At 39.3% G+C, this 15,792-nt stretch overlaps 2 protein-coding genes across 2 annotated transcripts in view; one reads left to right on the plus strand and one right to left on the minus strand.

The window, feature by feature from the left end:
* The window catches only part of LOC145457641 (cytoplasmic dynein 1 light intermediate chain 2-like), a 163,004-nt gene that overhangs the window by 94,565 nt on the left and 52,647 nt on the right, over positions 1 to 15,792 (plus strand). The window lies entirely within an intron of this gene.
* LOC145457713 (lactadherin-like) lies at positions 6,150 to 13,293 on the minus strand. Its single transcript, XM_080335990.1, has 5 exons — positions 13,135 to 13,293; positions 12,731 to 12,760; positions 12,527 to 12,673; positions 8,232 to 8,401; positions 6,150 to 6,357 (listed from the first exon to the last, which is right to left on the minus strand). The coding sequence occupies exons 1-5, from the start codon at positions 13,244 to 13,246 to the stop codon at positions 6,196 to 6,198; spliced, it is 621 nt and encodes a 206-aa protein (XP_080192116.1). The 5' UTR covers positions 13,247 to 13,293; the 3' UTR covers positions 6,150 to 6,195.

Raw genomic sequence — 15,792 nt, forward strand, 5'->3', positions numbered from 1 at the left:
AACGATCTTCAGTGACAGTTTTTTTAATCGTAGCGCGAAATTGAACATTGTGTTATTTTGCAAGCCAACGAATTGAAATTTAGTCCAGACCATGATCGTTTACTTCAGTAATGACTTGTGAACGTAAAAAGGGAGATATATAAAAGCAGGCCATGATGCCACCATAGTCCGTATACCATTGCCGTGACGCGAGCTACTCAATGCGTTGTTCGGACCCCTCGTGGTGGATATAAGAATTACAATAGGAGATTGAATGCGCGCTTTCCAGTTAGTAATCATCCGTTAGTTTTTTATATTCATTCTTGTCTGCATGAGACACTGGTAATATTGAATTATTGCGCAATATCACTTCTGAGCAAGTCGCTCGATTTGTTACTGACACAGTGTATTGTGCGCTTGTACAGTGCGCGGCGTTGAATTAAGTTTTCAAATACTTATGTAACACCTGATTCTCAGTGACACAAATTCTGTGTTCATTCGATTCGCTTGAAGGGAAACCTTCTCTGTTCTAGTCTTGATCGACACCGCGTGGACTGGCAACGAGATCACCAATATCGAATTTCAAACGGTTGGTTATGTGGTAGAAAGCGAATTTCTAATTAAAAGGTCACAACATGCGCTCCAGCACTCGTATTGCTCTTGCTGCAGTTACTCTTGAATAATCGCACCTCATTAAATTCGACAGTATGACTTGATATTAACGAGTGCAGTGCCGCTATTAAAATGTCATATCAATGTTTTAATGCTGTATGCAGCAATAGCATGGAGTGAAATGCGTTCTCTTGACGTCATTGACAGACGACACGGATTAATTATCACGTCCCGAGACTTCGCATACACACACAAAATTACGGCTCTGTGCGACTGCTGCAACCGTTGTTATACCGACTACTACTCACTGGCTCTATTCAATAGTTTTCGGGACCGGAGCTGGAGCCAGAGCAGTAGTATCAATGAGCTTTGGATGTGGAGCCGGGGCTAATTTATGATAGATGAGAGCTCCAGGGCTGGAGCTGGAGCAGTTTAAAATTTACGACTGCTCCAAAGCCCTGTTTTAAACAAATGCCAGACAAATATGATTTTAAGTTTAAGATTTTAAAATATTGTCATGATTTTCTAAATGCGTTCGAAACCATATATTATATATAATACGAATCTTCAGACGATTTACACCAGAACAAGGGATTTCAATCTTTTTTGGTCGTGGTTAATTTTCCGTTTGAAAATATTCTGTGGGCCACCTCTTAGACCGGAGCAGTGGTTTTTAACCATGTCACCAGCGCCACCCTGGGAATGATCTGGATTTTAAAGGGGACGAAAACATTCAGGACAATATGGGGCGCTGCAGGGTTACGGGGGCGCCGAAGAAAAATGGTGTAGCAGTACAGGTGGCGTAGTAGTTGTTACAGGGATTCAATGTTTTATAGTTCTACATATGCTACATATGCTATTCTGAGATATCGTTGCAAAATTGCAAAATTCTGTCAGCCACGTTCAAACGTAACGAAGGTTGTCATCCTCAAGTGATTTTATGCGCTCAATAATGTGATGTTTATTTCCTTCGGCATCATGTTTTTAACACGATGTGTGTGGTGTAGTAATTTGTCAGGCTTATATTGATTGCATTGAGACCTTTCTATAGTTCGTAAATGATTTAATATTTGTTTGTTTCTGCATTATGTGATGTTGTACCACGAGACACATCAATTACGAAGATGCATTAAACACATTTATAGATATAAAAGATAGCGACCTTGTCTGAAATGTATATTTATTATGATGAAGCAATGGCCACTTATATACGTAAAATACCATCTAAAATAAATTCATTTGTTTCATTGCTGTGCATTAGCGGATTTGTGCACGATATACAAAACTCGGAACTTAGGCAACACTTGTATTTAAGAAATATTTTCATGTGGTAAAATGACTAAGAGGCAGCCGTCGTCCACGCATGGTCAACTGAATTACATTAAGCAAGAACTGTTTCACTTTCGTCCATTCTATATACAGGTGATCTTGCGCCAGGACCGGATTTGTTAAATTAGGAATAATGTATATTTGAAATATGTCAATGTGATAATTTATCTGATATCGCTGGTGCATTATAAATGAGTGGATGGTATCGCATTTAGCTGCAGCTATAGGCCTACATCTCTATAGCGTCGAGGTCACTCGCTATAGCTTATTACTTATTTGCGAAATTTATGGCACGGCATCATTCTTCACTGTTGCACTTTGTCGACACACCCTCCGTTTCAGTTCCATTTCTTTATATAGTAATTAAACATGGAAAATGTGATACGTCACCCATAAGTTTACCCTAACCATACCTTTAAAAACAAAAACGAAAACAAAATGAGCTCGACCAGCAATAGTTTACGCGTAATAGCTACGTGATCACTCTGCATGAAAAACAATCAATGAAGTAATGTTATCATCAGCAAAAATTTTACCCAGTGCTTCTGGGTATACTGATTAAACTACGTGATGGAGCTGCTGACGTACTGCCGCTATTCTAGTGCAAGTGGGGGTATCGATCATGTTTCAAATGATTAAGCCCAAATGGAAGAATTGCGAGGCTCTGTAAAAACACTGATTGTTTTTTCTTTAAATCATTAATCAAGCATGTTTGAAGATGGTGTGTTGTAAAACGTGATTTATTTGCAATGTAACCTTACTCACGGAAATGTGATTGCTCCACTCATGCAGATAAAGTCGAATCTGTCGACAAGTCCCTCCTGTCGTGGAAAGCGATTGTCCGCATTAGAGTTTCCCGTAAAGATCAAGATGCAAAATTTTCTACTTCAAGAACTTCGCTTCCACGGGTTTGAATTGAGCCAAATTTATTCTGCATCATTTGTTGAGGAAAAATAACAATTTCATGGGGTACCCAGTGAAATTTCAAAAAATCTATACGCTATTTCAATCATATCGCTTTTACGGGATGAAATTAGGCCAAGTTTATGATGCAGCATTTTCATGAAACTTAAAACTTTCATTGCGCACCATGTAAAATTTGAAAAATCGGTAAGTTATCGGTATAATTGGTGATTTTATTATTCTGGTTGTGCCTCCTACGTCAGAAATCCGACTTGACTTAACTTCGGTCACCCTGAAAAATCGTGTGACTTGACTTGACCCGAGTAAAATGTGCAAAGACTGGATATGATTTACCCCTCGAAAAATAGTGACATGTTCCCAACACCGTAAACCGGGATTGGAAGGACTCGTGTAATGACGTAACTCAAGCCAGACTCGAGTTTTCTCACGACTTTTTTCACGCGACTTGATTTGAATTGACTGGGCGTTTCAGAAATGTGGATTGATTCTACGGGATAATTTTACGCCAAGAATATAGATGCCTCGCATCACCATCAGACTGACATAAATCTGTCACTACATGGAAAACTAGACCAAGCACGTAAAGTGGCTGAACCAAGTCATTTTATTGATTATTATTCACCATCGGAATAACGTAATAAGTCACGCAAAATCCTAAGGAATCTGTTTAATTCGAAACTATATACGAGTTTCGTCTAGGTTTTGTGTTATTTTTTCATTTCGCACTGCCACGATAATGCAGCGAGTGATAAAAAGTTAAACCTCTTAATTATCAAGGCCTCCATACAGAGTATTCGTGTGAACTCATGTTCGCATCACCGCTAGTAGGTATGATGCCGATTTTGAGAAGCTCGGTTGCTGTATCCTTATTGAGGTAATCCTTTTCAGATATTACCATTTTATTAAAAAAGCAAATCTTGGAAAATGACTGTGATCATATAGAAAATCTTCCTAATAATGTCTTTGTTGTATTCATAGTGTTTTGTCGACTACTATGGTCATTTACACCAGGCCGATATTCTTTATTTTTAATCCGTAGCTGCCGATTTATAGCACGGCCCACTTCTAGGCTTTTATAAGAGACCGCTTACACGAATGAGATGGCGAGGAGGAGCCTAAATGAACATCCACCACTTAGGTATAGGAATTCTGGAGTCGACCTCGGTCGGACTCAAACCCACAATCCATTGGTGTTGCAGCTGGAGATTTTACCACTACGCTATCTCTCCACTCCGCACGAGGAAATGGGTCGGCCAAGACCGACATTTCATTGTAATTTCGAATAATAGTAAAGTAACGACACTATTGGGATTTCGTCTATTGGTAGTGGTACTTGAAAATGCGACCACGGTCAACACAATGACTTGGACTCAGACTCGAGTCATAATACCATGACTCGAACACGACCCGCAACTCGCTGACTTGGACTAGGACTTGACTCGGTGGTGAATTGAAAATGAGTCGACTTGACTCGAGTCAAAACTATAAAAGTGAGATTGACTTGTGACTCGGAGCCTAGTGACTTGGTTAAAACCCTGCTATAGACGCCAGACACTACCGTGTTTGGAGTTGGATATTAGTAGTGAACAAGATACGATGGAAATTCTGGATTATATTTTAATATCATATCTGCAGCAGGATTTGAATTTTTAACCATTTAATCAGCTTATCTATGTATGGTCTATATGTCCACAATTATTAACTTCTTACGGTGGTCACAGAATTTGTGGAAACTTGTCATTTATTGCTCCCAATTATTTAATATTAACTTATGTATTAATCCCGGTTGCTATTTTAAATGTATCAGTTACTCACTACTAACCTTACACGTAGGGTTGCATTTAAAACAAACGGGGTTTTAAAACACTTTGTTTAAAATATGTTGTAACCAGTGTTTTAAAAAATGCCTTTTTAAAAACAAAATTGTGTTTTTTTAAGATGTGAAATTATGCCATAATTTTGTAAATACTTTACAAAAAACATGTTGTATAAGGCTACGAACAATTACCATCCTGTGTAGCCGACGTGTATCGATATGGGATTGTTGGAACACGCAAAATAGTCGGTTCAACAGCAATAGTACATATATTTCGTCAAATGAGCTATTTTTTCCCTATGTTTTCAATTTTTCAATGGCTTTAAAAACATAACAAACAATAAAAAAATGTTTTAAATTAGGGCCTTGTTTTACACATGTTTGTTTTAAATTGATTTTCGTTTAGAATGCAACACTATTTACTCGTCGCGCACCAAACCGTGTGCGATGATAATCACCACTTCTTTTTTCATCTATAATGATTACGGCGATTATTTTGACATATCAAAATGAGTCAACATTTCGTCAAAATCCTTGTGTTAGGTCAAAAAATTGTCAAAATTGTTTACAAACTCAAAATTACTTTGCAACCTGCATTTTGTTTGTATCGCAGATGCATGCACTGTCGATGAACCATAGCCTATGCAAAGGCTATGGACGAGCTTATCATTTGACATTTTACAGCTTGTAGTCTACTTTATAGCACTACCATTGTAGACGGCCCATTGTCTGCCTATTGTGAATTATAAACGGTCAAATAAAACATGGTGTTATGCTCAACCTCCCGGAATATCCTAACTGAACATGGACTGCGTGGGCATTGATTCTTTTATCAAGAAGCGCATGATGAAAAATTGTAATGAAGACAACATTGTCACAATGAAGCAACACGGTGTGTCACCAGCAGTGTACACACAACTTCAGTGCTGCCAGCCGACAACTGCTGCTGTTGAACGTTCTTACTCCATTCTTGGTAAGCTGCTTAGTAAGGACATGCAATTTCTTCCCGAGAAGGTAGGAAGCTATCTTTCGTAGGACTATAACAAATTTCTACCATAATGCGTGATGTAGCTACTGGAATCCTTCATAGGTCCAGGTTTCGTAAACATATATTTCTTTCACGTAAAACTTGTCAGCTTTTAAATCAAAAAAGTTCTTTTTCAGTCCAACTGATTCGTAAGAACAGACATTTTTAACTAGAAATAAAGAAAAGTAATGTAATTCTAACGTTATGTGGGAAAACACCTAATTTACATAGATGAGGTCAAAATTAAGTTTTTTAAGGTAAAAACTGTCAAAATGTTGATTTTTAAGTCAAATGTTCCGTTTTCAGGTCAAAAACGTCCTACTATTAACATATTTATTGTTAATCATAGTATCAACTCTCACGGATCGTCTCAAAATGCCTCGAAACGCTACACTTAACACTGTACTAATCTCCCTAACCACCTCCTACAGGCCCTCCAGTTCCATAAGAGAATTAACTATATCGGGGCGCTTCTCTTTATTACTGAAAGGCACTATCGGTTTGCAGATTACCACGGGTTCCTGTCGAAGCAGTGACCATGCACGAATTCAAGCCTCATGGACATGTGATGGTGCCACGATTGAGGATAAATTCGAATGTATCGAGTGGAAAGTACCGTCGGAAAGCGATTGTAGACTTTCGTCTCCATGTCAGAATTCCCTGTGTAGATCTGAAAATTGAAAATAAAATTAGCAATAACATTCATTGTCTAGATTAGTACTTGTCAAACTTTGCTAGGATAGTGGATCCTTCAGTTTTTACCTAAAAATAGGCACATTCGAGTACTTGCACATAGTCATTGAAACTATTCGTATTTCGGCCTATAGCCTACAGAGACAATGTTACATCTATAATGTGCTGCGAATCGGATTGATGGATTTCCTCAGGTATTTGTACAAAGCAATCTTGCAACTTTGTTTTGCAAATCCCTATTATAAGGGTGCATGAATATCTTCAATCAATATTCGATTTTGAATGAGCCATTGTCACATCACGCATTACACGGTCTGTGCTTCAAATTGTTACGTGATACGTTTCCGAATCACTAAGTCGTAAAACAAGTCAATCAGTGTCTGTGATTACTATGAGTCAGCATCACGCATAAAGGATGAACGGCATGTCAAAAAAGCCGAAAGCTGAATTTCAAAAAAGGTTTGGACCAATAAATATTTGTTTACTGGAGTTAGGGGTAGACATGTCTCATTGATGGTTAGTGGCAAGCAACAAAACAAAGCTGGCTACTCTTACCACGTCGCTTACGGAAATGAACACACTTGCGCTCCAAAGCAGTACAAGTGTCGAGTGAGCCATAAAGAAAATAATATCCACCGTGACAACTAGCAAATTCAAAGTTTTATTTTTCGCAATTTTGGTATCTGGTTCCCGAAATGTCAATAACAAATATTCCTGCCTATTTGTTACCAGTGTACATATACATCCACGCGCGGCACGGCTGAATAACTCATGGATAGGTACTATCTAATTTCAGGTAGCATAATTTCGCTACTTCGATTGGATAGAGATATAAATCGTTTCGAAAGACCTATAGCACGTTCCTGTAGTCTTGATAGATAGGGGTTTAGGAGCTCATCATTGCCTAAATGCTATCACGGCCAGACTCCCACATGTAGGCGACCGATAGTAGGTTTACGTCACGGTGCTGACCATTTTTAGTAATCAGCATGCCAAATTTAGAGGTGGCTCACTAGACATTTTTAAATCCTAATTTGGGTCGCAACCATGAAAAGCTTGGGGCCATTTCACTCATGTCACAGGGGCGCTTCGTAATTGGTACACGAAGATTTCCGACGATTTTTTCATTCTATTGATTGAATCTTTTATTTTATGTCAATGCAGTTATTTCCAGGGATTGTGTGAACTTGAGGTTCACGTTCGCGTGTTGTGTGTGAAACTACGAAGTTTAATGGTTCGTGTTCATAAACGAGCCTTGTTAGGTTCAGATCTGAACTTTTTTAAGTATTTTAAATTTTCACGCCATTATAACTTCTTTGCGTGTCTACGTCCGACAAGTCTCTTCTTGGCGCTGGCAGCATGAAATGAAATTCAGCATTACATGAGCATGCACCTTACCAATTTGCAAAATTATTTGCTCGAGAGTTCGCTCGGAATATCAGCTTTACGTTTGTGAATCTTTTGATACTCTCAGGTATAGGAGCTTTACCAGCCATCACAACACAGCAAGACTGAAACACACTACATGTATAGGAATTCGGCGAATTTTGCTTAGTCAACCAACCTATTACATCAACGACATTGTTATAAAGAATGCATCCAAGTCTAAAAAAGTCGATCATTCGGGATCCATCTTGAATTGACAAAGTTATTGTATCATAAAAACCAAATCCCTTCGATCGGGGTGTTAGATACCGTCTTGTGAATCTCGCCTCCGCATGGGAGTGTGAGCAAGGGTTCTCGGATTTGATGACTATTGACTTTTTATGATACTGGACATGATCTCTGATGTTAGTTAGAGAAAAATCGAGCTCATTATGTCAGATCCCCATTCCATCGACTGATATATACCTTATCGGAGCCGCCGACTTGAATCATTGCCAGACTGTTTTCTGTCATACCATACGCCACTTTGTATTGGCGCACCCACTGATCGGTAGACGTTGGACGCCCTTGCGTGATCACTCCTGCCACCTTTTTCACCGTTCCGAAGTCAACTTGTATCCATTCGCCGACTCTGTCTGTTTAATAGAAAAGATGCACTTGACTCACCAACCCCGAAATCATTTTTTCATTAGGAATCAGACATTAAATTTAAAATAAGTATCAATTTCCACGCGACTTCTGAGTATTTCCAGTCATTAGTGGATTCGGACTTGGATTTGGCCATGATTCTGATGAATCAAATATATCACAATGCGGTATTCTTTTCTGGGGTTCTGCCAGCAAGAATAAAATCGAGCTACTCCAAAAATTCAACATCAGACTCTCCGTATCATTGCCAAGGCCCCAAGGAGGCCTGGATATGAAACTTTCAAATGGCTACTCTGCAGAAACGATTTGGAGTTCTAGACATAGAAGAGATGAGGAAGCGAGATATCGTCACATTTATGTATCAGATCCATTGTGGTCACTATCCAACCAATTTCAACGACTACTTTCTCTCAGAATCAAATGCTCACAAGTACATCACGCGCGCGTCCTCAACAAACAGCTACCACGTGATCACGATGGAATACAAGAAAACGAATCGCTCTCTCAAGTACGCCGGAACAGCAGCTCCTCGGCTATCTGACAGTCGCGAAGCAGGTGGAACAGCAGCTCCTCGGCTATATGACAGTCGCGAAGCATGTCCACTTCAAGTCAAAATACAGGCAACGTCTGCTGAAGGAAACTAGTTAGTCCTCCTGATTACAGGACCTCGAACTCACATATCAACCTCGCCCATCCGCACATGTGTGATTCATTTTCATCACTTATCGTTTCATGTTATCCCTGATCTCTTTCCATCCAGTATAATGACTCTTATATACATCGCCTAGGACCAGTAGGGTGTTTGATTTAACGACTTAGCCAAGTCGTTTCGACAACATCCTATTTTTCACTGTATCTCAGTCTTGTGATGTTTTGAAATTATGAAAATATTACTGGGCTGACACCGATACTGGATTGTTTATTTATATCTGAATTTTTAAAGAAATTATGTAGGCCTATCTGCTGTGGTTACCTAATCAATCATTGCCATTTCCTGACGGACTCTTCGATCTTATTTGAAAAAAAATGCTTTCGTAATAGCACTTTTACCGATATTTCAGGCCGATTATAGATGCGCAGGATCAGGACTTTTGGATTGCAACAGGAACGGAATACGCCATTTTTTGTTGTTGTTCGAATCCGGTTTCGCATTTATTGCGAACAAGATTATGAATTTCGATTACTTGCTTGGTATATCTTTATTGCAGTTTAATTGCAATGCGGCATGAACTTTCAATACCTCATATCTTAGCAATTACTATTCAGGTCTTTTTGGATACCGATCAAATAATGTAGATCAGTGGTTCCTAACATGGGCGATATCGTCCCCAGTGGGCGATTTCGAGAAACAAGGGGGTGGAAATACCGAACATCTTAGATCGTTCAGTGCGATATATTTAATTAACACGACAATTGAAATGCACGCGAAGACGGCTTATTCACATACGACGCAAAATAATGCCAACTCGACTAAAAGTATAGACGCGGAATCTGGTTTTCCAAGCATCTACTCGAAAAAATGACCATTTCTTAGTCAATTCACAATCGATCAGAGTTAGACATAGATTTATTGTCTATATGTCTTTTTTCGGATCCGTAAATATGGGAATAGGGAATAAAGTTTGGAGCGAGCTTGATAAGGGGGCGAGGAGTAGAAAAAGGTTGGGAGCCAGTGACTTATATGCTACCGAGTTTGCATAGAATCCCGAAGATGTGTTATCGCTGTATTATTTGAAAATATTCCCGGAGGTAGCGAACTTCAATATAACAATATAACCAAACCCGAATATATTTTCGGATAATACTTGACAGGGGTAGACCTGATAACCAGCGACCAATGGAGTTTTGTATATCTAAAATCGTATCATCGAAGACGCCACTAGCAAAAAAAAATATAATAATCGAGGTGAACAGATGGCTTAAGCCCGGGGTTCTCAAAGGGTGGGCCATGGCCCACTGGTGGGCCACAGGAGCATTTGAGGTGGGCCACAGAGCTATTTGGAAAATTTAAGAATTAATTTAGGTTTAGTTTAGTTATATCTGTTATATTAATCTCTAAAAATATATTCATATTATCTAATTATACGTAGGGTACGTAAAGCTGTTCATCCGACTCTGATGAGGCGTAGTGGCACGTATGGAGTCAGCATGTACAAGTTGAAAACGGTAGGGAGAAACGGCAGCTTTTTCCACTGGCTATGACAACCTACGGTTAACAGCCACTAAAATAATTTCGAGTATATAATAACTGTAAATGCTGAAGTAACAGAGTATTCCGGCAGGGTCATAGGCCGTATGCCGTTGAAAGGGGTGTTCAATAAACTCGGAATGAATTGTAATTGAGGTAGGCTATAGCTATATACTGTACTTAAGCAAGTCTTATTATTGTAAGATAAAAATAGCCATTATTACAAATTATTAGCAACTTCTGATGGAGGTATCTGCACCACCGCAACGAATCGTAATGGACTGAGGATCTAGCGGAGTGCATTAATCTCTGGAGTCGGTTTAAAATGTCCGCCCCGGAAATCATCGTACTTAACGTAAGAGTCACATGAATTGATTGTATCATTGGATTGAATATTCTGACATCGCAACTTCCGTTGGTTTGGTGCAAGACATACAATTAGCATTGTACAGCATGCATATTAAATAAATCTTTCTACACTTCTCTGTAGTACCTGATTGACCAATGAATCTTTTGAGGCTGACCCAAAATGATTATACTATTACCCACAATAGTGGAACTAAAATCCAAATCACACAGCGGATGCGTGGATTTAATCATTGTGTTTCGCGACGCGAATGGAGCAGCGGGCGATGATATTATACACAGAGTTTTAGCCTATGATCTACCAGGGCCGGAACTGCTGCACCCAAACCCCAATTGCGGGAGCTCGAAGGGGCCCAAGATTATTTCGTTGGTTGTTTGTTGGAGGATATTTATAATACATGAAAATTTTTGTCGCGCTTTGCGCGATTTCATTGGCCGAAAGGTCCAAATATCAACAGTCAATTAAGAGAAAAATGTGCGTATTTTAGATAAATAGGCCTATCGGAGCGGTCTATTATCACGCATTGAACAGGATTATGAGTCCAAGATTAGTGGTGGGCCACAGCACATTTTCAAACATGAGAATGGGCCACGGCCTAGAACGGGCTGAGAACCCCTGGCTTAAGCTTAGAAGCGATCACCTTATGTTGTCACAGACTAGATTGTCACATTTTCATGAAAGTTTGCAGCAAGGCACATAAATGACAGAATGAACTTGAGAAATGGTGCCTAATGCCTTGTGCGCTGTTGTCATTCAAGTGAAACGGCAGGTATACATGAGCATTTAGCAACGTGTTAGAAGCTCAGCAACGGCTGTTGACATGTAGGGGTAACGAAAGTATGTTTTATCTAGGGTAGGCAATAAGCCTGGTTTCAAGATGTGGCTAACTGTTACAATTTAGGGTTACCATAAGTCCCCTTTTAAGAGGATTTTCCCTCTTTTTTGACTTTTTGGAAAGTGTCCTCGGTGGACGCCCAAATGTCCTCTTTTTCAAGATTGTGTCGTCTTTTATGAGAATTTTGGTTAAATATAGGGTGAAATTCGACTGAGATACAGTAAATCAGCAGTGAAGTATCGCCCCGGCGGCTATTTCGGGAGCCGAGCCGGAAAGTTGACCTTTTTTTCAGTCAACCTACGGAGAATTGAATAAAAGTGTGAATTTCAGGAGCCGAGTCGGAAACATGACTCTCTTTCGGATTTTGCTACAATATTGTAAGTCTAAAAATTTTGAAAAAGTGTGCTTTTCAGATTTCCAATATATGGTAACCCTATGCAAGGTCACCTCATGATCACTATCATACGCTCTGAACTCATATTATTTTGTTATCTAGATCTCATTTTTCGACGACTTACTGTTTTATCCTACAAAAATACCGAACATACGGTGTCCACTACTACGTTCGGTGAACAGTTTCCAATATTGCTATGGTAGCTATCACCTGCGTGATCATTCGATAACGGCCTATTAAATTTAAGATTATGCGTTGTGGATTATCATGCGGCTTATGCTATATTTGGCAAGCGACTACCGAATTAGAAACGGTAAAGTTAACCTACTGTGCTTGGACGACCATGAACCGGTGCTGTGCTCCGAAATTTGATTATCCAGGCGTGCTTGGTAATGCTCGTGGAGAGGACCCCAAAAGCTTGAAGTGGTGACTGCAGAGTTTGGAATCAGTCCCGATTTCATCCCAATGTAACACACTGCAATGGTATTCGTCTAATTTAATACGACAAAAAACGCAAACTGTCGTAACTTACGTTCGAACGTCCCGATCAAACTTTGTACACCTGTAAAACATCGACATCGATTAATTGATGACTTGAAATTAGCTCGTAACTTTTGCTCCTAGTCACGAGTCAAGTCGCATTACCGAAACGCCGAGTCATGTCAAGTCACACAAAAAAGGTGACTCGAGTCATCCTAACATTGTCACACAATCAAACCATACTGGTGGTATCTGTGTTTGAACATTGCTGAATTGAAACTGAAAGCGATTAAAGCCGGAAATACGAGGTCGCACTTATCTTCCTTTCATAAATTTTCTCATTGCTTTCACGAGTGGATTCAAACACAACTTTACAGCGTCAATGCAGGGCTACGCAAGACTTTGAGGTCGGGTTAATTGTTCCGAAGCACCGATAAACGTTTATTTAGTACATACTTTGGTCGACCATCATTTGGCACTTTGCCCCGATCGCATCATCCACAGGGCACGAGCTGGCTCTTGCACATGCACAAGTCACAATCACGACAAGTAACACTTTCATATTCATCTTTTCCCAGGTTCACAAGTAAAACGAGGTAAAATATACTTTGGGATCACCCGTTGACTCTTTATATACCGTTTCACGCAGTGAATCATTCACAAACAAGTCGCGCAGTTTCATGTCTTGGTACTTGCCCCACGAGAAAGAATTTCCCAGTCGGATGGGTGAAATTATCTAGTATTTACCAATCAAAAACAAAATCGCAAAAACAAATCGCGTGGTTTCGTATCGCGGTCGGTACTTGCCCCGTGAGAAGGAATTTCCAAATCGGTTGGCTGAATCAAATTGACTTTGTACGACCATAGTAAAAACAATCACCGAATGCGCAAAACCAGTGCATTTACGTTTTTAGGAAGATATAAGTGAAATCTAACCAGCTGGTGATTAGATATTCCATAATGCCGATCAACAGATATTCCAGCGCATCGATAATTAGATGATATTTTATTTGTGAAACTTGTCGTCACCGGTTATGATCACTGGTGTTACATGACGTAAAATCCGTCATTATGTCAGTAGTCGGGAAATTATTGCTTGTGATTATGACGTGGATATTTTAGCGGACTCGCGGATGAATCTTTATTCATATTTTCGTAACTAGTGAAGTAAAGGGTACCCAAAATGATGACGTGAGGTCATTTCTGTCATTATGCCGGCGATCAGGAAATTTCCGCCCGTGATCGCGATATCTTTGCAACTAGGCGTACATCGGAAGCTCGGATGCATCTTCGTTATTTTCAGGAAAACTAACGGACGTTTTGAAGTATGTGAAGACCATAATTAACTATCGTAATCGAAACGCCACAGGCATAGTAATAAAAGCGCCGTACAACACGTAACAAATTCCAATGAAGGACTACTTTTAATCCATGAATAGATAGATGTATTAATTCATACCCCGGTGAGTCACAAGTATATAGTTGGGGCCAATACACTTAGTGCTTTGGGGTACAGCAGGATTTTATCATGCCACATGGACTAACATATAGGTATACAGTATACACATATATAGTGTGGTAGATTCATTTTTGAAGCATCATTGGCTAGCTGATCAAGGAATATTCAGCATTTGCTTGGGTAACGACAATTGTGTATGTTCACAATTGCGTTAACCCATCATCCCATACTCACGCTTCCCCATGACTTTTTCGTCTACCAAATGATAAAACGATATTCATTTTAATTCAATGCGAAAAGAAAACTTTTTTAGTAAGTGATTATGGCGAGCTCGCGTGTAATCGAATATGATGACGAAATTACGATATCGAACAGACATATTATGTGGTAGTGGGATTCATTTTGACTGTTAATGTTCGTGAAAAAATAGTTCAAGATTAATAAAATTTAACAGTGAACACTGGCATCAATCAGATAATTTTGTTGCGTTGCAACAACACTAAACTGCATATGATCAGTGTAAACTATAGTCCTTCAAGCCGGGACTTTCCTTTTAAAAAGAGTTGCTCTGGGGCAGGTTTTACCGTTTGCATCGTAGGAATTCGTTTAGCCGATACCAGCATTTTTGTACATAAATGTAGTAGCCTATACGCTATTTGAATTTAAATTACAAGGAATAAATATTTCAGCTTCATCATTTTTACTATGTATTTGATGGCTCACATTTTAATATCTCACGGCTATCCTCATGGTAATTTGTATTAACTATAGGATCGGAGTTATGCATTTTTTCTCTTGCACATCTGGATTTTTCCGAAATATCTATAGAATTAAATAGTATATTCATATTGAAATGAACCCGAATATTTTCGGCTGACACTCGTCAGGGGTAATCGTCAGCAACTAGTAGAGAATTGGAAAGAACATTGTATATCAACAATCGTATCACAAAATATGACGTCACCAGCATGAAATTTCGAATGAGAGAGCGTTCAATGTACTATTTTTAGGTGATACACGAACTCCTTTTGTTGACAGAGTTTTGGTTGGTGTATTTTGATAAAAGTTGATTCCAAGGCACACAAATGGAATTGTGAACGGCCTCGACCTACGATTCGAAATCGGTCGTCTCGATAATTATTCGCACAAATCGGATTATCCAACAGATGTTTGCCGATGGCAGAATTAATGGCCTTTGATCGATCAGCATCAATCTTAAGGGGATGAGTTAAGGGTGAGCTTTTCACATCGCGTGACGCACGTGTTCTGATAAATCTGGGGACATGTTGGTTTATGCGGTCCTGCAGACGTCTTGACGTTCTTCCCACGTAGCCACAATCACAGTGGCACCTGGTCGAGGCCGTTCACAATTCCATTTGTGTGCCTTGGAATCAACTTTTATCAAAATACACCAACCAAAACTCTGTCAACAAAAGGAGTTCGTGTATCACCTAAAAATAGTACATTGAACGCTCTCTCATTCGAAATTTCATGCTGGTGACGTCATATTTTGTGATACGATTGTTGATATACAATGTTCTTTCCAATTCTCTACTAGTTGCTGACGATTACCCCTGACGAGTGTCAGCCGAAAATATTCGGGTTCATTTCAATATGAATATACTATTTAATTGTATATTGAAGTTCTGTACCTC

This window comes from Botryllus schlosseri, chromosome 2, assembly GCF_051294905.1.
Source record: "Botryllus schlosseri isolate E-star chromosome 2, Bs_hap1, whole genome shotgun sequence".
NCBI classification, from domain to species: domain Eukaryota; kingdom Metazoa; phylum Chordata; class Ascidiacea; order Stolidobranchia; family Styelidae; genus Botryllus; species Botryllus schlosseri.

Coding starts and splice junctions, on each gene's coding strand:
- LOC145457713 (XM_080335990.1), bottom strand. CDS start 13,246: ATGAATATGAAAGTGTTACTTGTCGTGATTGTGACTTGTGCATGTGCA. Junction 12,761..13,134: donor CCAAATGATGGTCGACCAAA/GTATGTACTAAA, acceptor GATGTTTTACAG/GTGTACAAAGTTTGATCGGG. Junction 8,402..12,526: donor TTCATGGTCGTCCAAGCACA/GTAGGTTAACTT, acceptor TCTATTAAACAG/ACAGAGTCGGCGAATGGATA.